Here is a 23,177-nt window from a genome sequence, read left to right on the forward strand (position 1 = left end):
AAAATGTACGCGAGTCTCTTTTTTTGAATCTTTGAAAGAAACACATAAATCTTGAGTCAACGAACCTCAACACAACTTTTTTTTTTTTTCAAAGGAAATGCAAAAGACGAGGGGAGTAAAACTATGAAGGAGAATCGTCTTTGGTGGGTCTCACTTCTGCATCTTTTATTCCTGACAAAAGCCTCACTTGATGATCAAATGCATATCTTCACACTGTTTCAAAGCTGAGAATAAAGGAAGCCATCTTCATATTTCAGTCAAACGTGAACATTTTGACTTTCCTGCTTAAGTTTGATTATTTATTTTTACCTGTGCGAAGAAGGGAGAGAGAGAGACTGGATGTATCCAGCCCATAAAGTCATAGAACAAGAAAAAAAAAAACTGCAGAGAAGAAAGTGACACAGGTAGAACAAGTTGTAGCTGTCTATGGCTGATGTCCACAAACATTTAAGCTGTAATGCAAACCGAATTATTTTTGCTTTTCAATTTCTTCAGATATCCTACCTAAGAAGATCTGGTCATCTCTTCTGCAGATCTGAAAAGACCGTTATAAAGAAAAAAAACTAACTTTTTTCTGTGTAGCGTATCAGAACTATTGCAGAATTCTCTGATGCAAATTGCCTAGTACAGGTTTGACTAACGAATACACTGTGCTTTTATTTTGAAGTAGAGTTGATCAAAAGCAATCTAAATGAATCAATGCACATAAGCGTAACCCTTTAGTTATGTGCTGAATTAAACTTTATAATGTCCGCTAACTTCAACCTTATTATCCAGTAATTTTATCATTTAGCCTCAGAAAACTTATACAGCAACTGACAATGGTTCTTGGTTTTGCTAATCTTTTTTTTATTTTGCACAGTAGGGTCTGGTGATCAATTTTTATAAGACTTAAAAACAACCTCATATTGAACATTTAGCACAAATAACTTTAAAGATTTCTGCATTTTAAACTTAATTTCTTGAATTCAATAGCCATAAAGTCTTACTTCCCTCCCAAAGATTTTGAAAGATTGATCCATAAATTATTGTAATTCTCCTCGTGCCGGTTCAGATCGGTCATACGCTCATTGATCAAAATGCTGATGCTCGTCTGTTAACAGGAACAAAAACCTCCAGTTGTGGCTTCACTCCTCTGGTTTTTGAGATTCTTTATGGTCAGATACCCACAGGAACACGAAGGTCAAGAAATTAGTTGTTCTATGATCAAATCAGAAAAGTTGAGGTTACCGTGTCTTCTCTGCTGCAGCCCCAAAACTGTGCAACAATCTGCCAATCCATATAAGAGCTGCTGAAATCTGCACGCTTACGTGATTTTAAGACCCACCTCTACTTTCTAGCTTTTGAAATAAATAAAGCTGGACAATCTATTTCTTTGTTTAACATCATTTTATTTCTTTTTAAACTTATGAATTATTTAATTCATGTGTTTTGTGGGGATTTTTGTCTCTTTTTGACAACTATCAACTGCTATCAGTGTTCATTATAGTTTTTAGCAACATTATTTATACTCCTCTTTCTTGGACCGTTTGTTGTAAACCTGATAAGAGATTTAGATCATGTCATGCCACAAACATGCCACATTGATTTAAATTTCCTTCTGATGCTCAGTTTGAACTTCAGAAAGTCGCCAACTCCAAGTCCAGAAGTCTAACTCCCAGATTGGAGCAGCTCGCTTCATATACAAGCAATTGAAGAGCTACGCTTAGTAAAGCGGCTGGTAAATGTATGTTTTCAGACAAAGAAAAATCATCTTGAAAAAAAGCCTTGTTAATAAAGACAGTAGCTGTCTGACGCTTTGAAGAGCTTCTGTCGTGTCTTGAGGTGACTTTGAGTGTGCAGCTCTCTTGGTCCTCCACTGGGATGGATAGCTGACAAGTGAAATGAGGCTCTGTCTGTCTCCCCACTGGTCTACTCTGTTTTCTATTTCCCTCTGTCCCCCCTCGGCCTCAGCTTGTTCTCTCAGCTGTGTGACAGATAATTGACACATTATCATACAACGACCTTGGGTCGCAGGCAAGCCCCCGCCAATTAAAACCAGCGCCATTCCCTTCACAACTCTCTGTAATGGAAATATGCACACTCCGCTGTGTAAAATGAGCAAACCGTGAAACCACACATTATGCCAAACACACATTACGTGTAAACAGCCACTTGCTCAAGAAGAAAGCATTTGAAAACAAACATTTACAATAAGTCAAGTCAAGCCTTTAAAAGCCGATGGCAGATTGTAGATGGAGAGGTCAGTTTACGTGCATCCTGTCATTAACCTTGGACGGCAGTGGAAGGGTATCTAACTAACTTTCTAAGTCACTCAATCACAAAGAGATAGAGCGAGGGGTCGCTGACGATGGGGAAAGATGGAGCGAGACAGACGTGGAGTGACAGAGACGGAGGATGGCGCGCAGAGACGGATTGGAACAGGGTTAAGATTCGGATCGACGGTGAGAGAAGAGGGCAGAGTGGAAGAGATGGAAGAAATTAAGCAGAGAGCCGGGGAACAGTGGGTGAGTGGGAGTTCTCGCAAATGACACGAGAACAGTTTTCTGAGCTTGTGTTGCTTAGTTACTGGGAAAATATCTATGAGCAGAAAAGACCGAGGAAATAAAGGAAGAGAGGTGAACTGGAGGATAAGGAGAGAAAGAGGGCCTCCCCATTTCAATCGGAGGGAAGGAGTAAAGACGAAGTGCAAATAGGTTGCTTTAAAAGGGTAGCCATCAATCTATCAATCTAGGTACGTTGCCAAATTTCCCTCTTTACTGCCAACTTTTCCAACTCCCTGTAGGGGATTAGAAGGCCCTCAATGGCCTGATGGGATGCATTATCTGTTCTCCATTTTCTGGGTCTTTGCCTGAGGTTTAGCCTCAAGGTCCTCAATAAGTGGGACGTGTCCAGAAAACTTGTGAACAAACCTATTTTGAAGATGTTCTGACGAGATGACAGAAAAGAAACCTGACCTGATGCTTGTGTTTCTAAAAGCTCATTAAGAACAACAGCTGAGAGCTACAACATAACCCTTCAACCAAACCGTAGAGAGCAATGACAGCTTTTCAGAATTGTAAATCCAGATTTTCACAATACCAGCACAAGATCTGCATTTTCGTTTTGCTGTTTTGTAAAATCGCACTGTTAAAATTGTTAATTTTAATAAAAAACATCCAGTTCTCGTGAACCCAGTCGTCTTTGACCGCAACATCTCGTCCCGTGAGCTGGATGCACAAGTGCACACCGAGTCATAATGTTATGATTGCAATGTCAATCTCAGCTCCTTCTTACCTGCCAAAGCACACTACACAGAGACAATCCACCTATCCGTCCTTACACACCCTTTTATCCTCACCCATGAACAAGAAGCAAGCATCCTGTAACTTGTTTACTTCGGGTGACAGCTCACTCTCAAACAGAATGGAGCAAAGCAATCCTTCAGACAGATGATGACGGACTCTTGGGCAGAGATTTTGAAGCGCTGACTCTCATCCCAGCAGCTGCTTCATACTTAACTGCAAACCCCTCCTGATGCATTTTGTGAGTCAAGGTCTGACAGGTTTGAAAAAAAGAAGAAAAAAAAAAAGCAATTCAGAGCACACACAATCTTCCCCTCGAATGCAATAAAAAATCATTTCCATGAAGGCCACGGACTTGTACCCAGAAAGACTATCATCCAGATCAACAGTAACTATGCATTTCATTTTACGGAGTCTATTAATATCAATTAAAATGTTTCACTTTTTTACCCATTACAACCCCAAGCTTTAACGTAGTTTATTGGGAATTTAGAGCAACTCAATTATCATGAAGCGAAAGGAGAATGACTCATGGTTTAAATTAAAATATTTTTAAAAGTACAGCATTCTCTGCAGTCCAATTGAGTTTAAGTAAATTTGCCAAGAGGAATTTCCAAAGATTTCAGTCTCTAGATGTGCAATGCTGGTAGAGCCATAAGCCAAAAAGACAGGTGGCTCCACAAAGTACCAACAAAACACTTTTTAGCTTTTCATCAATCAAAGATTTTCTGCCAGTTTCTTTTCCATGTCACAATTGTGTTCAACTTTGTGTGTCTCATAATATCCCAATAAAATACCTTAGTGTCTGAAGGCGTAACATGTGGAAGTTACAAGGGGGATGACTACTTTTCCAAGCCAACATATGATTAGAAAGTATAAAAATACAGACAGGTGTGGGAGGGGTCACTTGCTGTATGTTACAGAGAAGATATGACACAAAAAAGAAGCATCTATAATGATTTTTGGTCTCGGCTGCAGTTCGAATCACTGGTTCCCGTGTATTTATGCAGTACTGCTGGGAAACAAAAGATGAATGAAGAAATAAAAGATTTTTATGGCGAATCGTTGCAGGAAAACTGTCCTTGCGTCTGATCTATGAGCTCTCGCATAATGTACCGCACACTCTGCAAACCTGTTGCCATTGTGCTGAATCTTCTGCTGAAGACAAATTAGCATTTAAATGAGGCAAGTTATTTTCCTTTTACGCCTGCTCTAAATTTTTAACGTAATTTGGTTTGATTGAGATGAGAGGAGACAAACTGGTGGGCCATTTTTTTTTTTTTTTAAGTGTTACTGACCAAGAAAACGGTTGAGTGAACAAGTCTGCTTCAGCAACAACCCCTGCTTCAAGTTCTCTGAGTTACACCCATTCAAAGATGAGATATGCAGCTCAATAGCCTATAACCAGAACGACCCATGTTTGGCATCCAGCAGCTTGACTGATGCACGCTGTCTTGCCTAAAGGACCACTCCAGTGATTTTAAACCTTATCTCTACAGTGTGCGTGTCGAAGAGAGATACGTTAATGCACCTTTCTCTTGGCAGGACCACTGTATCTTGCAGGAAGGCTCTGTTCATCTCTCCGCATCCACCACAGGGATAACATGGGATGCTAGGAAGAAAAGCATCACTCTTCCGAAAGTTTCGCTTCATCCTGGGAAAATAGACGTAGACATGTAACTCTGAGAATTAAGATAGGATAGGGCTTTAAAAGTGGGGAGCAGGCATTAAGTGTTTCTCTTCAAAGCATTATTTGAAGTTTGAACATTAAAAGGAGATGCTGTCATTTCTCTAACCTGTAAACGAGGAAACCTGTTCCTTCAATTATTTATGGAGTTGTCATGTAGCACTGACCTCAAAGGCTTGTCTGAGTGAAGAAACAGCAAGCAAACACAAACCTATAGATTAACGCTGCGCTATTCTTGCACTCTATAGTTGCTCCTCTCTTTAAAAAAATACTTAAATTGGTAAAAGATATTTCCCTGAAACATGAAACCCACTCTTTAAAATGTTTAAAATTAGCAACCTGAGGTTGCTAATTTCAGTACTATTGTTAAACTCAGACTACTTCATCCGTATGGGGTATTTTACAAAAGCTGAGGCCGACTTCATTTTACAAATGAAGAATTTTCTTAGCTTTGCAATTGCAAAAGAATCTGCAGAAAAAGACAAGGTAAAGAACTGTGAGAAAAATGAAGACAATTATGGAACATTTGCATATTTGTTCTGTTCTGGGAGAAGCGACATGCATTTTAAGACATTAAATATACAGCGACAATTAAACCATGCGCATAATAAAGGGTCTTGCACTTGCAAATTATTTGCAGATATTGAAATCTCTGGTTGCTGGTAGCTCATCTGCTAAACACAGAGCTGTTTACCGAGAGGTCCTGAGTTTGATCCCAAACAAATAATCAATCTTGGCTAAATCAGATCTTTTATTTTCCAACTTCAAATGAATGCATGATCAAATATTTAAGACGTGTAAGCTTTGAATGTTAGATTAAACATATAGCAACTTAAATTGGTACATCTTCTTAATGCAAACATGTCTTAAATTAGAGGTAAATGTGTTCATACATAGTTGTTCTACATGTCTTTATGATGCGATGGAATGGCAAACTGTCCAGGATTTATCGTCTGTCTTGTCCAATGGCTACTGGACATGGGCACAAGCATCCATGCGACCCTTCACAGATAATCAGCTCTATGACGTTTTCTCTTTCTTTCAGTTTTTTTATTGTGATCTTTTCAAATTGTAGCTATAATGCTGCTCCACTTTCAAGATGTTAGGCTCAATAACTTGGAGAAAAATAATAAACACGGAGTGATCATAAAAAGCTCGATCGACCCTCCATTGCAGGTTTGGAGAACAATCTAATCAGTCAACCAAACCTTGCTGCACTGAGGCGTGTGTAAGGTGAAATTGTGCTTATATGAGAAATAAGAGTCCAGTATACATTTCTTGTTAGCAGACTCTTATTACAGAGCTGTTACGTGTCTCTGCAGTTCTGTATCTGAATAAAGTCAGCTTGTTCAAGCAGGAGGAGCAGCTTGACTGCGGAGAAAAAGTGTCATTGTTAATACCCCAAGGCTTGGGACTGAGAATGTGCGGACAGGGATACATTATCTCCATTTGGTAGGTCATTTAGAAAAAGAGCGCTGTGTAACCTTCTTCCTGCCCCTGACTGAAAGGCTGTCTTTTTCTCTCTCAAGATATCTCTGCTCTGCGCCCCGACTGTGAAACTCCATAAAGAGTGATGGATGTTGATGGAGACACACGGAGAGGTGATTATAGATCATGGAGTATCGAGGAAGGACGCAGACAGACAGATGGAAACTGAGAAGGAGTCGATTGTGGTCGCAGAATTGTAAATGACAGAATAGATTCCTTTTGCCCGCTGTATGTGGAGCAGCTATGCCACAGTGTGGCGAAACGCTGAAGTACAACTACTGAGAGCAATTTAAACATGCAAGACACCACAGTGAATATTGAATAATAAGCATCAGTTATAAGCTTCACATATGTCATGAGTGTTGTACTTAAAGTGGCAATCTCAAACAGGAATAGCTTGATCGTTTGTTCCTCGGGTGGCCAAACAAAAACTGAGATTTGCGATTTACAACTGTAGGCAATCAGAGAAAATGAACATCGAAAAGGACAGCAAGCAAGGAGATTAAAAAAAAAAAAGACAATTCCCCTGCCTCACCTTTTGTCCCGCACTAAGACTGAGAAAGATTTAGAAGAACCTGCCTAAGGATTACTGTCGCTTCTCTGGCTAAAAAGGGACAAGAACTGCTGCAGTTTAGCTAATGTATGTAACTCCAATTTCCTTAGGGAAGAGAGAAGCTAAATCACAGGTATGTGGTTGATTCAAATCTTTAATTATATCTGACAGGAAAATGGGAAGAGAATACATTTGGAGAAGGTTTTGCCCTTTTCCCTGTCATATTTCGTGAAAGGTGACACTTTTCTTTGCATGTCACACATCTCTAATGCTCTTGAGGTAAAGTTTCAACCACAACTTACACACACAGTCTGTTCTGTTCACTCAGTTCTGTTCTGGCCGTGCTGCAAATGCTCATTTTCTGACTTCTCAGTGATGTCAGCAGGTCAACACTGTTAAAAGAAAGATTGAAATAAGCACCTTGCTAACTATTAGCGGTGTCCTCTTTGCTCTCTTATTCTAACGTATTCTCAGGCTACGGGTGGGAAGTAGTAATACAAGCTGATGCAAAACACTGATAATGTTTCATTCTTCACTGTCTGTCCTTGTTAATGTAATATTTTCAAGACATTTTTCCAGACCGCCTTTTTTTTAAGGGTGTAATGAAGCATAAGGGGTCAGTACTGTTGCCACACATCAACAACATCTTAGTTTGAAATGAAAATCTTGGTTTTTCTGTGTGGGATTTCTTCTCTTTGCTCTGGTTTCCTCCCACATGAATATTGGGCTAATTAGCAAATCTACATTTTCTTAGTTACCTCTGTTTTTTGATACAGTGTTGTGTTTTCAAACAGTCTCATCAATAACCTTCTTGGCTTACATTTAAACTCAAAGAAAGTTCATGTTTTTGTAAGAAATTACATTTAATCCATAGCCACGATTATTCAAAAATTCTGTCTTTATCTGAAGTATTTAGCCTACTTTTGGTAAATTATGGCCTTTTACAGGCGTTTTTGAAACACAACACACTTCATCTTCAAAAGGCAAACCTTTGGACAGACAGTGAAAGATGCTGCCTTTACTGTATGGGTAGCTGAGTTAGAGACTTGGGGTCACACAGGTTTAGAGAAAACTAATGATTTGCGGCTGCAGATTTATGAAGTGATGTTCAGTTGGGAAATTTGCCCACAGAGCACTTTCAGGATGATGGTACTCAAATCTACTGTAAGCCCCACGTACAATATCCTGATGGCCGAGTCACTGAGGTTTTATGGATTTCTCGCAGAAATTATAGGCCCAAGTTGACACAGAAGACACTTCAGTTTAGTGGTAATCTGCAGGGCGTCAAGGAGTGAGGCTGCAAGAAAAACGGTGAGAGACTCAAGGACGTCGGTGAGACTGAGGTCAAGATGCCACTTGTTTATGTAAGCATATGTGTTTGAAAGTACACGTTTTGTCCTGTTCTCAGCCCTAAAATAATGAAAAAGACGGCTCCTCTTTAGATTTTAATGCAATATGAAAGATGAGCTCTTTCATTTTCAACCAGAAAAAGAAAGCCCCTGGATAAATTCCTTGCGCAGTTGTGACCTCCTCACCTCTTGACCCGTAACAGTCACGCTGAGGTCACAGACAGGAGAGTTTTACCAAACTTATGAAGTCTTTACCAGCTTACATTTTACCCAAATGTGGCAAGGAAAGTGTTTCTGAACTTTTATAAAATTTTAAGATCAGTTCCTTATCCCTTAGCAAACTGGGGAAGTGATAAATTACATTTACTTGTGTTACAGTGACTTTCTGTACTTCTGTTTACTTGTATTTGAATTTTTGTATTTACATTGCATTTCAAATCAGTTCTGTAACTAGGTAACATACTCAAAATTGCACAGAAGTTTAGAAACTGCTTGAATCTGATCAGCTTTAATTTTACACATTTGTCTGCTGCTGTTGTTTGTTGGTTCAGCTACTTTAGCTACTTTTGTCCCTTGGTCATTTGTTTTTGAAACAACAATGAAAACTGTTACAGTTGTGCTTTGTTAGAGCAACCTGTGCCGAAATCCCCCAAAACATGGAGATGCACATACAGTGCAGACAAAGCTGAAAGCTTTGTCTGCACTGTCTTATTTTTCCTTATGCAGGAAAATAAAAGGAATGAACCCCTTGAAATTGCTGTGATAGAAAGTAAAAAAAAGAAGGAATCTACTTTCACATGCAGTCTTTTATTTTCAACCAGAGAAAGGAACAGAAACAGCTTCCAAGATGTCAATATCACACCTGAAACTATATCAATGTTTGTTAAGAAGCCATCGGTACAGCTATGGCCAAAGGTTTGGAGATAAGATATAATTATATTTTTTTTTTTACAAACTATACTTCTCCGGTTTTGTTGGAGCTATTTTGTCTTTTAGGGAGGCAGATGGAACCACATAAGTATTTCACCTCTGCAGGCCTGACACATACTCTTGGAGGATATTTTGACACTTTTATGCACGGACGTGTTTTTTGGTAAACTATTGAGGAGCCCACTCTTTTTGACAAGACAGAGCCAAGCGGATGAAGGAAATCATTGCCGGAATGAGTCATCACACCAGGATTCGGTTTTTCTCAAACAGTCTGAAGGTTCATCTCAGAAGATCATTTCTTGCACCATTCCTCTGCTGTCCAATGCCGATATTTCGTGGAGAATATCCAACTGTATGTCATAGTATTCTTTGAGAGGATTGTCATTTTTGTTGCCCTCCTTGATGACATCATCCAAAGGTGCTATCAGGTAGCCTGACAGTGTGTGCAGAAACACACACATGTTCTTCCTGCCATTCCTACAGACGCTCTTCCCTGGTGGCAACCGGATCCTTAGCTGAATAATGAAACTTGCATGGGTAGCTTCTTAAGTAAGCTGAAGGTGTGGTCACAGAAACTGAACCTCTTTCATACCAATTCATAAATATTCAATAAATGAAAGTCCACTTTGATACAGTCTGTTTAAAAAAACAGAGTGATATAAGTTGCTTTGCTGTGGATTTGTAAATACTCTCCTATGAACAAACAATCGCATAAAAAATGCTGGCAGGCCATTCTGTGTCAGAAATAAAAGTGCAAAACAAGATGTTGTGATTCATCTCCATTTAATTAAAATAACATTAAAGTCATTCATATTTCATGTGATTGTTATATCTATAACAGCCTAGATTGAATTAAGCTCTAACATAGATGGTGATTTAGAGGATTTTTAAAACTAATATCAGAAAACTATATGTACTGATAAAATCACCATCTATTTGAATCTAAATCAAAGTAACATGCCTTCCAGCTGTACATGTAAAACAGCTAAAAAAACCTGCTTTTTGGCTAAGTATGACACTTTGATTTTACTTGTTATTAACATGCACTACTCTTGTCAATTTAATACCAATAAGATAAAAAAAACAACTTATAAAAGCGAAATGGGGTGAAGTTTATTAATTTAAGTGGTGTTTAAAAATATCAAAACACACTGAATTATTATTTTTCTTTTACCAGTGTGTCATGGTTATGTTTACACTTGAGTAACATTTTATAATAGTAATTATACTTTTATTTGACTATTTTAGTAGCCAATTTTTCCCATATTGTAGTGATTAAAATTGAGGTCACATATTAATATAAATATATTTAGCCAACTTTTGTGATATTTCAGACTCTGTTATATTATCATTGTTTTTTTTTTTTTTACTTTTTAATTCACCTTTTTATTTAATAAGTTCACGGACCCTCTGTTTACCTACTATCTGGATCAGCAACTCTTACATTTGTCGGATTTCTCAGACTAATAAATCACAGCTAGAGAGAAACACATCTGACTAACCAGATATTTTCACTGCAGCGGACATTCAAAGTCAGACCACAAAAACAACGATCTGCGTGTTGCCCCGCTGTATTCTTAAGAGGTTTCGGTCAGTGTCATAGTGGTGTATTCAAAGCCAGCCGTGATCGTATAGTGGTYAGTACTCTGCGTTGTGGCCGCAGCAACCCCGGGTCAAATCCGGGTCACGGCAAATTTTGAACTCACGCATAATGTAGATAATTAAATACACTAAGACTTCGAATAGAAAAACACCAGGAGAAGACAACAAACATGCATAAAATTATTTATGGAGAAAACTGTTTTGTTTGTTGTCTTAACAGCAACTTCAGTGTGTTGAGCAGAGACCACGACGATTTGGCTTAGGCCAATACCAATACCAATACCAATCAGGTCTGCAGGAGCTAATCATTTCTGCAAAACTTGTACAGGTCAGGGCCTCAAACATCTCTACACATCCAGAACACAAACTATTTAGACTTTACCTTCGGCTTGGCGATACAGAGAGAGTTTCTTCCCCAGGCACGTCTCTTTGATGAGCTCTAGCAATCCCCGGGTACATAAACAAAGAAAAAAGGTAATTTTTCACTTCCCACCGAATGTGTCTATTTATATTAAATGTATATAACTGCGAGCAAAGTGTTCTCAGTTATATACACAAGAAAAATAACAAAAAGTCAGTACATACGTGAATAGATAAAATACATAAATAGTAGAGAGAAAAATAATTTTTTTAAAAAAGGAACGGTAAGAAAGAAGCGGTCAGACTTCATTTTTATAAAATTAACTGAAATAGACCTTTATTCAATTAATGAAACGAAACATACCTTAGTAATGTTCAGACTTTCCGTGTTACCCTAAATAAGGCAAGTAAACATACCATAGGACACGTCAGAGCTACCGTTTATTAAATTAAAAAGCGTGTCCCCATAATTCGCTTGTACGTTAAGTCTCGCGTTACTTCCACCCCAAATCTCGTTTAAGCAAACCAACCAGGAAGCGAATGGCGGAAATAAAGATCTATCTCACGCTTTCAGTTAGGATTTTGTGATATTTTGCGTTTTGGAAGGAGTGAACAGCGGAACAGGCAGTTGATGCCTTCAGTAACAACCAGAGGAAGACTTCAGAAACACAATGCGGTCGCTGTGATCCGTCCGGAGGGATCTGTGCAGTGAATGGACCGATGGACAGTCGGTGACTGAGAGTGACTGTCTTTAGATTTGGCACAGGTAATGTTAATGATTTTCGTTTCACTTTAATTTTAAAGTCCAGTCCGTGAAGAAAAACGTAATTTAATTAGTAATTCCCGTTTTCGTTGCTTTACAGCACTGTTTATGTGCTGATGTGAATATTTAAACATGACGTATCAAAACATATGGACATCTACCAATAAGACTTGGAATCAAAATCTTAAAGAGTGGCTTATTATGAATATCAGCCTAATTGTGGTTAATAACAGCTAAAATGTCAGTTTATTCTGAGGATTTTATTGCTGTTGTCTGTAAATTTACCAGCTCCACCAGTAAATCACCGAACTGGAAAAGCAAGTTGTAGCAAATGGTCTTCAGAAATCAGATTTAGCTGTGAAAAATGCCTTTGACTAGTTCTTAATCCCAATTATATTAAATAATTAGTACAGGTGCTGCTCAATAAATGACAATATGACTGAAAAGTGGCATTCTTTCTGTAATTCGACTGAAGAAGTGAAACTTATGCACAGAGTCAAATATTTAATGGATTTATTTGATGGACAAAAATTCAGTTTGTTATAAAAAAAATTTTTATTTCTCTAGACCAATTACCAATTAATAGGATATTTAATACAGAAATGTCAGCTTGTTGATGTACTGTACACTGTGTGTTTGGACTCCTTTTGTGTGCATGGTGTGGCATGAAGTTTGTGTCTCTGCTACAGTGTTGGAAAAAGATATCAGCCTTTAGCTCATATCAGCTCTGGTGTCTCTCATTTTCCTCTTGGCAGTACCTCATAGACTGAAGCTATTCTCAACAAAGCAGATACTGGTACTTTTTGGGAGTCTGAGCAGGTGCCAAGTTCTGCTCGAAATTGAAATCAGCATCTCCATAAAGTTTGGTCAACAGAGGAAAGCATGAAGGGCTCTACAATTTGTCCAAAGTCAACAATTCTGCTCACTGTAGAGTTAATAAAGCACATAGGACAAACACTAGAATATAAAATGTCTCTTTAACTCATCAGAAACTGTGAAAATTTACACTTAGACCTCAAGCAGCCTGGATTTTGTGCCTCTTTGCTGCGACCAAATGAAACGTACTGTAAAAGGGAAACAATTCTTCCATTTTCTCTCCTAGGCGAAGTTATCTTATTCAGACATGAATCAGCTGTGACAGACTCCATTTCTTGTGAATCTTTTGCTAGCTATTTGTCAGGCTTTATTTCACAATTTTCTGAAAACTGTGCTTATCCTCATTACTTGTGCACTTTTTCTACCACACTTTTTCTTTCCACTTAACTTTTCATTGATATGCTTGAAAACAGGCACTCTACTGTGAACAACTAGGTTATTTTGAAATGATCACTTGTGACTTACCCTGCACATCACATTGTTCAAGTCACTGCACTGACAAAAAGATAAGATTTTGGTATTGGAAAAATCCCCTTTCCATTTGCTGTAAGCAATAATTATCAATTGGCAGAAATGTATTATAAATCCATTACACAATCACCAATTTATTTAGTAGGTACACCTTGCTTTCACTGCATTCAGTCTCTGGTTACCTTCAGAACGGCCTGGCTCTAGATGTCCCTATCGATATGACAACATCACACGTTATAATGGATTCCTCGGCTGCATAGTGCATACCCATGATGTGAATTTCCTGTTCCACCGCATCCCAAATGTGCTCTGTTACGCTGAGATCTGGTGACTGTGGCGCAGCACAGTGAGTGAACTCATTGTCATGCTAAGAAAAACCAGTTGGAGATTATGGAGCTTTGTGACATGCTGCGTTAAAACCCTCTGGAAGCAGCCATCAGAAGACGAGTACTCTGTGGTCATAAAGGGATGGAAATGGTCAGCAATAATACCCAGGAGTAGGCCGTGACGTTTGTACAATAATAAGTTGATATTAAGAAATCCAAAAATGTTCCAATAAAATATCGCCCACACCAATACGCTACCACCTGCATTCTGAACTCCTGATCTATTGTCTGAACTTTGTCCTTGTGAATTGGTGCCTCTGTTTCCAGTGTTTAGCTGAAAGTAGTGCAGCCTGGTGTGGTTTTGTGCTGTTGTGGTTCAGTCGCTTCAACGTTTAACATGTCTTCAGAGGTGATATTCTTCATACCTTGGTTATACCAAGTGGTTATTTTATGTTGCCGTAACATCATTTTCGAATCGGCCCGTCCTGCATTTCTGTCCTCATAATGTCGAGTCTTTTTTTCTTTTTTGTTGTTCAAAGTCGCTTCATCCCTCTCTCCTCTCATCCTGATATTTAGTTTGAGCCTCAGCAAGTTGTCTTTACCCACCTAATGCACTACGTTTCTGATTTGCTTCTGGTTCTGGCAAGTGTACCTGGTAAAATTCCTCTTTTGATCAGAATTGGTGAACAAATTATCTAATTGTAATGATGTAGCATTTATTTAGGTTTACTAAGCTTTACTTTAATTCCTCCGTGTTTCACCGAATCTTTCATGTATAACTCTTACTATGCAGACGTATGGCCCTGCTGCTCAGCTAGCTGAGGGAGACGTCAATCATGTTTCTGAAAACCTCCTTCACCTCGCTGATTGTCGGGGTGTTTGTGGTGTATGTGCTCCACACTTGCTGGGTGATGTATGGGATAGTGTACACCAAACCCTGCGACAGCCCCAAAGCAGACAACTGCATCACGCCCTTCCTGGCGGGGAACCCAAAACTACAGGTTGGCTGCCGTTAACGATTCAAACATGGCGCCTCGGTTGGCTTAAGTGACACATAACATCCCTTTCTGCTTGTTAGTTGAGCATCTACGCCGCGGTGAAGCCGAACGCAGATGGAGGCCATACGCTGATTCACAGAGAGGAGGACTTCGATGTCAACAGCAAGTTTGAGAGGTAAGTGTGCATTCATCAAAAGGAACATCTGTCCATGTTTGTGATTTGGACGCAAGCTGATGAATTCATTTATTTAATGTGTTTCCCTGTAGGATCGTCAACGTCTCACTCCCCAAGAAAACGCGCAACAACGGAACGTTGTATGCGTTAATATTCGTCCATCAGGCTGGTCTCAACCCGTGGCAGGACCCGCGACAGGTCCACCTGGTGGCTCAGCTCACCACCTACATGGTCCCAAAGCCTCCTGAGATCTCTCTGATATCAGGAGAAGATCAAACACAGGTACGAGACTTTCTGCTGCTCCCTCGTCTTCTCTGAGACTGCTTGATGTGTCGCATAGGCTAAGCTTATGGGAAAGTTGCAGTAAATGGCAACATGGTTGTTAAAATTTAAGTTAGTCTGTAATTACATAAAGTTGGACTCTGTCTACTAATTGGCTTTGTTGAAGCAATTTAGGTCCTAGTCCCAAACTTTTCATTTTTGAAATTTTTCTTTGATCCATCTAGTTATTTTATAGACACAGGTATACATTGACTTTTAGGGACTGTACTGTAACCAAGTGGTGACTCAAATATAAAGTTGTGTCTTATCAGCGGTAAGAGAGGTCATAATTCTCCATAATCTTGGTTTTGGTGTGCATGTAGATATCAAATGAAAATGGGCCAAGAATATAGCCCTGAGGAACCCCAGATGTGATTTTTATTTTATTTTTTCAAATTACAAGCTTCAGTTATGTCAAATTAGCACAGCACCAGATAGTCCCTCTTCTTTCCCAGTTTTTTCAACCCTGTATTATGATTGGCTACGTCAACTGAAGCACTGAAATCCAGTGTTATCGAGACAAAAGTTTTTGACAAACTTCTTTCTCTGAACATGTACATGAAAGCATTACATAGATTTTCTGCCTAAAAAGGAGGAAATTCACCAGTCAACTACCTCTCTGTCTTTGTCCAACAGGGTCAAAAACAGGAAGACCAGAAGAAGAAACGACGTGATGGTAGCTCCGGAGCGGGAACTAGAGCTAAAGGTGGAGCCACTGCTTCAACAGATCACCCAGTTTCTCACTGGCGCTCCCGTCTAACTCTCAACATCGTTGGTGACCACTTCCTGTTTGACAGAGAATACCTGCCAAGCGACGTTCACAGATACCTCAGAGTGTAAGAGAGAGACTAGTTACATTCACAACAATGGCAGCTAAGCATAAATTGTCAAAAGATGGATATCACGCTGTGCTAAATATATCTAAAAGCATGCAATGATATTTTTTTTATTAAATACTCACTTTTTTAAAACTCATTAAAAAAGTCTTATCACTTAAATTTATAGAAGAAAAATATAGTCACAAAAAACATCACTGTTAGTACTTTGGTGCATATGCTCTGATCTTTATAACAAAACAGAAATGTTCAACGATAAATCTCAACATTAATGGTGAAGGTTGGATTTAAGCAAAAAAAAAAAAATCATTGTTAATAGTTTTATTTGTTGTCGTTTTAGATTCCAGAATGGGAAGAAAATGGTGTATCTACCTCTGCTGTTTGTTGACGAGCTCAGCAATAGGGTCAAAGACCTCGTGGTGAGTTTTAACCTTTAAACAAACATCATGCAACGTACTTCTACTTTAGGAGCAGTAGTATTAGGAAATCAAAATGTTGGCTTTTTTTTTTTTTTCAAATGATTTTCACATTTAAAAATGTAGGAGATCAACGGCACTTCCACAGAGCTCCCTCTCACCGTCCTCTACGACTCCATCTCTCTGGGCAGACTTCGTTTTTGGATCCACATGCAGGATGCTGTGTACTCCCTGCAGCAGTTCGGTAGGCTGAACTTTCTGTGACTTGCTTTCACAGATATCTATGTGATATCCATAATATCTAGCTAAAATGTCTGTTTTTTTTTGTTTGTTTGTTTTTTTTAAATGTAGGATTCACAGAAAAGGATGCTGATGAGATTAAAGGCATCTTTGTGGACACCAACCTGTATTTCTTGGCTCTCACCTTTTTCGTCGCAGCCTTCCATGTGAGTTTTAAAAACTCAAAGAAGGTCCATGTTCACTCTGGAGGAGCTGCAGAGATTAATTGACTCCACAAATCTGGACAAATAGAAAGTGGCAAAAAGAAATGTTGGGTTAGGGGGGACACAGGAAACGTGTGGAAGAAGATGCTGTGAGACCAAAGCTGAACTTTGTGATAGTGGCAACGTAATGCTGTGGAGATGTTTTATTTTGACATGAAATTCATATTAACTTCTCCAAGATGGGTGGAGCTAAATACAGAAAAATCCTGCAAAAAAAAAAAAAAATCATGCAAAAGACTGTTTTAAACTTGTCTGTTGCTTTTTCCAGCTTCTGTTTGACTTCCTGGCCTTCAAAAACGACATCAGCTTTTGGAAGCAGAAGAAAAGCATGGTGGGAATGTCCAGCAAAGCAGGTAAGGGACGTCACAGCACTCGCCTTTACTCTCATCAGTACGGCACCAGAGAACCCGGCACAAAGAACAGATGGAAATGTGTTAATCCACTGGAAACTAGAGGATGTTTTTGATGAACCTGTGGAGAAATGTGTAAAACAAGGTAATACACAAGCAAGGCATCATCTGTGGATGCTCTGGACTGAAAAGCAGCCATATGTTGCATTCTGTTCACCTTTGTAATTTAGAGGACTGGAAGCTTTTACGCTGTTGTTGGACACATTTTCTCAGGAGCTATGTGGAAAACGGTGTCTGCATACAAATGACACATTGAGAATAATTCAGTTCCTTGATATTCTTTTATAGGGGACCAAAATTTCTCCATTAGTCTTGTGAATAATATGGTGTCTAGATTTATTGACTTTAAATCTGAATTTTATGATTTGGTTGCAGTCATTAACTGAACCGTTTCTGCACCTCCTGATGTTTTTTTTTTTTTTGTTCCTTATTTCAGTGCTGTGGAGATGCTTCAGCACCATAGTGATTTTCCTCTATTTGTTTGACGAGCAAACAAGCCTCCTCGTACTCATACCTGCTGGGATCGGCTCTATAATTGAAGTAAGGACACACATACACACACAGACGTTACTGCGAGCATTGATTGATAGTAAGTAGAAGAAAAAATAAAAGTAGTTTAGGCCCAATAACGGATATTTTTGCCTTCAAGTGAAAGGCAAAATGACAAAACTTAAAAATCACTGGGTGATATAAATAAAGTTCCCTCACAGTTTTCACTTCTTTCTGAAAATCTATTTATTGTATTGCTGCAGGTGTGGAAAGTGAAGAAGGCCTTTAAAATCCAGATTTTCTGGAAAGGAGGCAAACCAACATTCCTGGTAGGTGTGAAAGTAACTTCAACACAACAACTTTCTTAACGTCCAGAAAACCATCTGTGTGTTTTCTGCAGTTGAGAAAATCATCTAACGTTTTATTTATTTCAGTAATTTCATTCATATAGTCGATTCATGCAATAGAACATTCTTCACATTGTTTTTTATGTTAACTTTGACAATTGTTGCTTACATTACACTTTTTCCTTTCCTTGAAACAGTTTGGGAAACTAGACGAATCAGAGCGGAGAACAGAAGAATATGATACTCTGGTAAGAAGCAGCGGATCTGCTTTTGGTTGGAAAAATACAATGTAATAGTATGAGCTCGTCAGCGGATATATTTATTTCTTGTTTTTCTTTTCTTTAGGCCATGAAGTATCTCTCATACCTCCTTTATCCTCTGTGCATCGGAGGGGCAGTGTACGCACTAATATTCCTGCGATACAAGAGGTAACGGTGTGCAAACGCAAAAATGAAACATTATTTCTTTGTCGAAGTCATGCGATACTGATTGTCCATTGTTATCTTTTAGCTGGTATTCATGGCTAATCAACAGCTTGGTGAATGGTAAGCTACTTTCTAAATAAAATATTTAAAAAAATAACCTCATTAAACAATTATTTTAATTTAATTTTAATAATTCTCATCTTAAATGTATTTCTTTTTACTCTGGAAATTTCAGGTGTGTATGCCTTTGGTTTCCTCTTCATGCTTCCTCAGCTCTTTGTCAACTACAAGGTCAGTATTCTCAGTCGAAGTTTTTTTTTAAATATATCAATTCACAACAAATATTAGACAATAAATATGTAGACTCCAGTTTGGTCCTAATTCTCTTCATATGAATCAAATTTATTTGATACAGTCAGTCATACAGTAAGATTCAGATCCTGTTATTTATAGAAAGGAGGCAGAAGACAAATACAAATGAATTGAAATGGTAGCTCTGTCCAGAGAAGGAAAGAAGCACATGGAGTTTCTTTTATGTTTGCATGTAAAAAAAAAAAAAAAAAAACACAGAAAAAGACTTAGTCTAGAGTAGAGTTGGAACAGAGAAAGCTCAGACATTGTAACGTTCGTGTTTTTCAAAGACGAGCAGATTTGTTAGATTAGAGTTGCCTGATCTAGATCAATAAACATTTCTTGCATATTTGTTTTTCCGCTCTTATCTCATAAATAAACTCTTATTTGGTTTATTAATTTACTCACCAGCTGAAGTCTGTGGCTCACCTGCCTTGGAAGGCTTTCATGTATAAGGTACAATCCTTTTCTGTTTAATATATTAAGAAAACATACATTTGTAAGATATTTTAGCTTCTTCCCACAGGTTAATTGGCAACACTAAAAGATGAATGGATGGATGTGACATTTCTATGACGGATCATTTTCTCATTAAATGTAGATGTGCTCAAAAAATGTTTTTCTTCTTATACTTTTGAGAATCATATGTGACTTTGACTGTTCCCAGGCATTCAACACCTTCATTGATGACGTGTTCGCCTTCATCATCACCATGCCGACGTCCCACAGACTGGCTTGCTTCAGGGACGACGTGGTTTTCCTCATTTACCTTTACCAGAGATGGTAAACGCACAAACACGCCTTTTTTTTTTTTTTACCAACTCCATTCATATTCCTAATCTGCTAATAAAAGTAATAATAATCATGTCTATTTTCCATGTCACTGTGTTTCCACAGGCTCTACCCAGTGGACAGAACAAGAATAAATGAATACGGCATTTCGTACGATGAAAAGCCCAAAGGGAAGGCTCACAAGGACTAAAATGAAAATATAAGTTTTCGCAGACTTCTGCGAGCTGGTACCTTCGAGTGTCATCTTTTCGTCCATCATATCCACTGACACTTTGGCAAAGTTTGAAGGTTTTAATCGCTTGCACATCATTCCTCACTAACAGCAACTGCTAAAAACTTGAACATCGGTAGAGGACCGGTATATAGCCAGTGTTTGGTTTGTCCATTCTGGGCTACTGTAGGAACATGCCAGGGCATCTTGACAGACTTGGTGGAAGGGAAACCAGGTCATCAGTTAGTAGAAATATTAAAGATAAAAAAAAAAATGTTTTATTCTAATTAAAACAGTGATCAACATTAATTTGAATTTCTTTCAGTCGAACATCCTGAGATACAGACACTTGAACTTGTACTAACTTCAAACGAGCTGGGTCTCATCTGCCAGTCTGTTTATAAATGGACCAGAACTGTTATCGTTCTTTCAATTTAAAACTGTGATATTACGTGAAAATCAGCTAGCTAAATCTGTGGAGCGAACATCAAAACGGATGCGAAAACCTTGTGTGAGTTTGGAGAATGGTCTGCATCTAAACAAACACTGTGGTGTGACCCAGTTCACTAATAGCTGCAAGAGCTTTACTATGATATCACTATACTGGCTTATATTCCACCGCAAACTTGTATAATTCAAAGCAACAAATAGGGGTTTTTTGTATTATTTCAACACGTTTAGTATTTAGAAATGCACCCAGCAGATTTTGAGCCACTCAGTTAAAAGGTATCATTCATCAGTAACTGTGATGTACTGTTTCGCAGTACTTTTAAATAGAGTGTGCCTATTAAATAAATAATACGAAGAGAAGAAGGTAACATTCAGAAGCTAAGTGCAGAGATTTCATTTTCGTATTGACTTAATCTGAGACCATTGTAAAGGGAGACCTTTTCAAGCTAGCTTTTTATTGAAAGAGTAAAATTATCTAAATAAAAACTGGGAAAAAGACCAAAAACCTCTTTAAAGTACGCTTTTGCATCATTTTCAAAAACTTCATGGTAGTTGGGGTATTGTGAAATAATCTCAAGCCTCTGTAAATGTTGATTTTAAGGTGAAGGTTTGATGCCACGGAAAATGTAGGATTTCTTGAGAGTTTCTGAATATTAAAAGGATAATTCTGTTTATTTTGAAGTGTGGTTCTGGTAAAAGGCGGATAGCTCTCCTGGCATCTCCACTTAATCTAAATCCATATTAGCTGTTCCTGATTCTGAAGCCAACGGATAATACTGGAGGGGTCAAGACCAAATACCACTTCTACCGTCCTAAACAGCTACAGTCTTAAACCTTTTTATTAACCTTTAAAAAAACCCATTAGGTTTCCATTGACCGGCTATTTACACAGAAACCAATTTCTGTCTAAACAGGAAATAGTGATTGGAGGCAGTGTGCCATCAATGATCTGTGTGAAAGACATACTGAGAACTGAACGTGTTACGTGTTTGATGGTCATATTAGCTGCCTGATATGAACTAAAAGCTTTTTAAAAAGCTAAAATATTGTTGCGGTTTTAAATAAAGCGGTTTTCTGTTAGTTACTGTGACTGGAAACCTCAGTATGTGTTTTACAAGGAAAATAACTGGAGGGGCGCAACTTCTAACTCCATTTGCTATTTAGTTTAGTGTAATGAAAACATGACAATAGTTCAGTTTTGTGATATGGCATTCACATAAACTGCTGTAAATTTTAAAACTGATTTTGGTTTAAGATGGTAAAGATCCACTTTGGTCTTGGCCCGTAAATAAAACTAACAAGGAGGTTATTTACTGCAGGTACAAAAACTGCTAAGAACCTTTTAACAGGACCACCCTTCAACGAAACTGAACTGTCCCTTTAAGGTTAATAAGTCCAGTAACGTGTGAAGTTGCGTTTGTATGTTTTTGTTCTCCAATGGGTATGTTTTATTTTGCTGTAAAACATGATGGTACGCTCACATTCATTCACCTTTCACCATATTTTTTCTTTTCTTTTCTTTTTGTACACGTCGGGGCCAAGAAAATATTTGTGCCAAATGTACGAGTGATTCTTAAACTGTTTGTTAGCATTGAATGTGCAGCATAAGTGATCCATGCAATGTTTTTAATGGACACTGACGTTTTGGAGGGAAAACATTGGTGGTAAAGCTCAAGGAAAGTATTACAAAATGTAGACCTAAACCATCATGATTTTACTTCTTTACTATGTAATACCTATTGTAAATGTTCCTTTAAAGTATAAAGACTCTATTAGGAATCAATTTATGAATTGTTCAGATGTCATGGGATTTGAACTGCTTTCCAAGCTAAATGCAGTCAGATCAACTTTTGAGGAATTTTGCCTTGAATTTGTTTGAAATCATTGTAATGTTTGTTTTTCATTGAAATGTAGTAAAAGGCTGACATCATTTGCTGTCTGCATTTTTCTTACATTCATCCTATTGTTCCAAACTCTTAAGTGCTATCTGTCAAACCATTAAGACAGGGGTGCTCAATACGTCGATCGCGATCGACCGGTCGATCGCGGAAAGGTTTTGAGTCGACCTCGGCAGCAGGTGACAAACTGAACGCCGCCAGGACGCTGAGTCCAGGACCTCCTCCTTTGCAGGCTTATCCAAAATATTCACTAAGATCCTGAACGTTTGTCGCTTCATTAAAAAAGAATAATTATAAAAAGTCAACGAAACATGTTAAAATTAATAATCTCAGTAATTATTGTTTCAACAAGGTGTTGCGCAATTCAGTGCGTTTCGGTTCCATTAAAAAACAAGAAAAGCGACTCAAAGACCGACTGAGAGCAGAGCAGGAGTTTAAATTAGCTACTCAACCACCGCTGTGTTCATGAGGCTTATTAAGAATCAGAAATAAACATCAAGCCTGGAAACCTGATATCGTAACGGACTGAATGTTGTTAATATAATCTTAGCTCGGCTTGCGGGGCGCAGGCGGTTGCCACGGCAACGGCTGTGCTTAAACGACAGAGACCGAGAGTAAAAAGGTAGGAGATGTTTCCAGTTGATAGTCTGTTCGGGTTGTTTTACCTTTTTTTTTTTAACCTTTGCTGTGGCTCATCACACCTGCTGTAGTTTCTGAACATTCAATAAACGACAAAATTGGACTAATTACCTCGTTCGTTTGTGAGCTTACGTCACAATAAACGTCAAATAGGACAAATATATTTCATTAAGTTTTAACAAATTCTACCGCGATAATAATGTGAAATTAAATTAATTATATCCCGA

At 38.3% G+C, this 23,177-nt stretch overlaps 1 protein-coding gene and 1 non-coding gene across 2 annotated transcripts; both read left to right on the forward strand.

The window, feature by feature from the left end:
- Nucleotides 1-10,911: 10,911 nt before the first annotated feature.
- On the forward strand, nt 10,912-10,983 carry trnah-gug (transfer RNA histidin (anticodon GUG)). Its single transcript has one exon. It is a non-coding gene; the product is annotated as a tRNA-His (tRNA).
- A 764-nt stretch (nt 10,984-11,747) lies between these two features.
- On the forward strand, nt 11,748-22,343 carry clptm1l (CLPTM1 like). Its single transcript, XM_008422126.1, has 18 exons — nt 11,748-12,019; nt 14,483-14,690; nt 14,768-14,862; nt 14,955-15,144; nt 15,820-16,019; nt 16,360-16,438; nt 16,562-16,679; nt 16,787-16,881; nt 17,207-17,291; nt 17,785-17,888; nt 18,101-18,166; nt 18,382-18,432; nt 18,530-18,612; nt 18,695-18,729; nt 18,845-18,900; nt 19,372-19,416; nt 19,628-19,743; nt 19,858-22,343. Exons 2-18 carry the CDS (start codon nt 14,526-14,528, stop codon nt 19,940-19,942), a joined length of 1,668 nt encoding a protein of 555 aa, XP_008420348.1. The 5' UTR covers nt 11,748-12,019; nt 14,483-14,525; the 3' UTR covers nt 19,943-22,343.
- The last annotated feature ends 834 nt before the right edge of the window (nt 22,344-23,177 follow it).

This window comes from Poecilia reticulata, linkage group LG11 (assembly GCF_000633615.1).
Source record: "Poecilia reticulata strain Guanapo linkage group LG11, Guppy_female_1.0+MT, whole genome shotgun sequence".
In the NCBI taxonomy this organism is placed as follows: domain Eukaryota; kingdom Metazoa; phylum Chordata; class Actinopteri; order Cyprinodontiformes; family Poeciliidae; genus Poecilia; species Poecilia reticulata.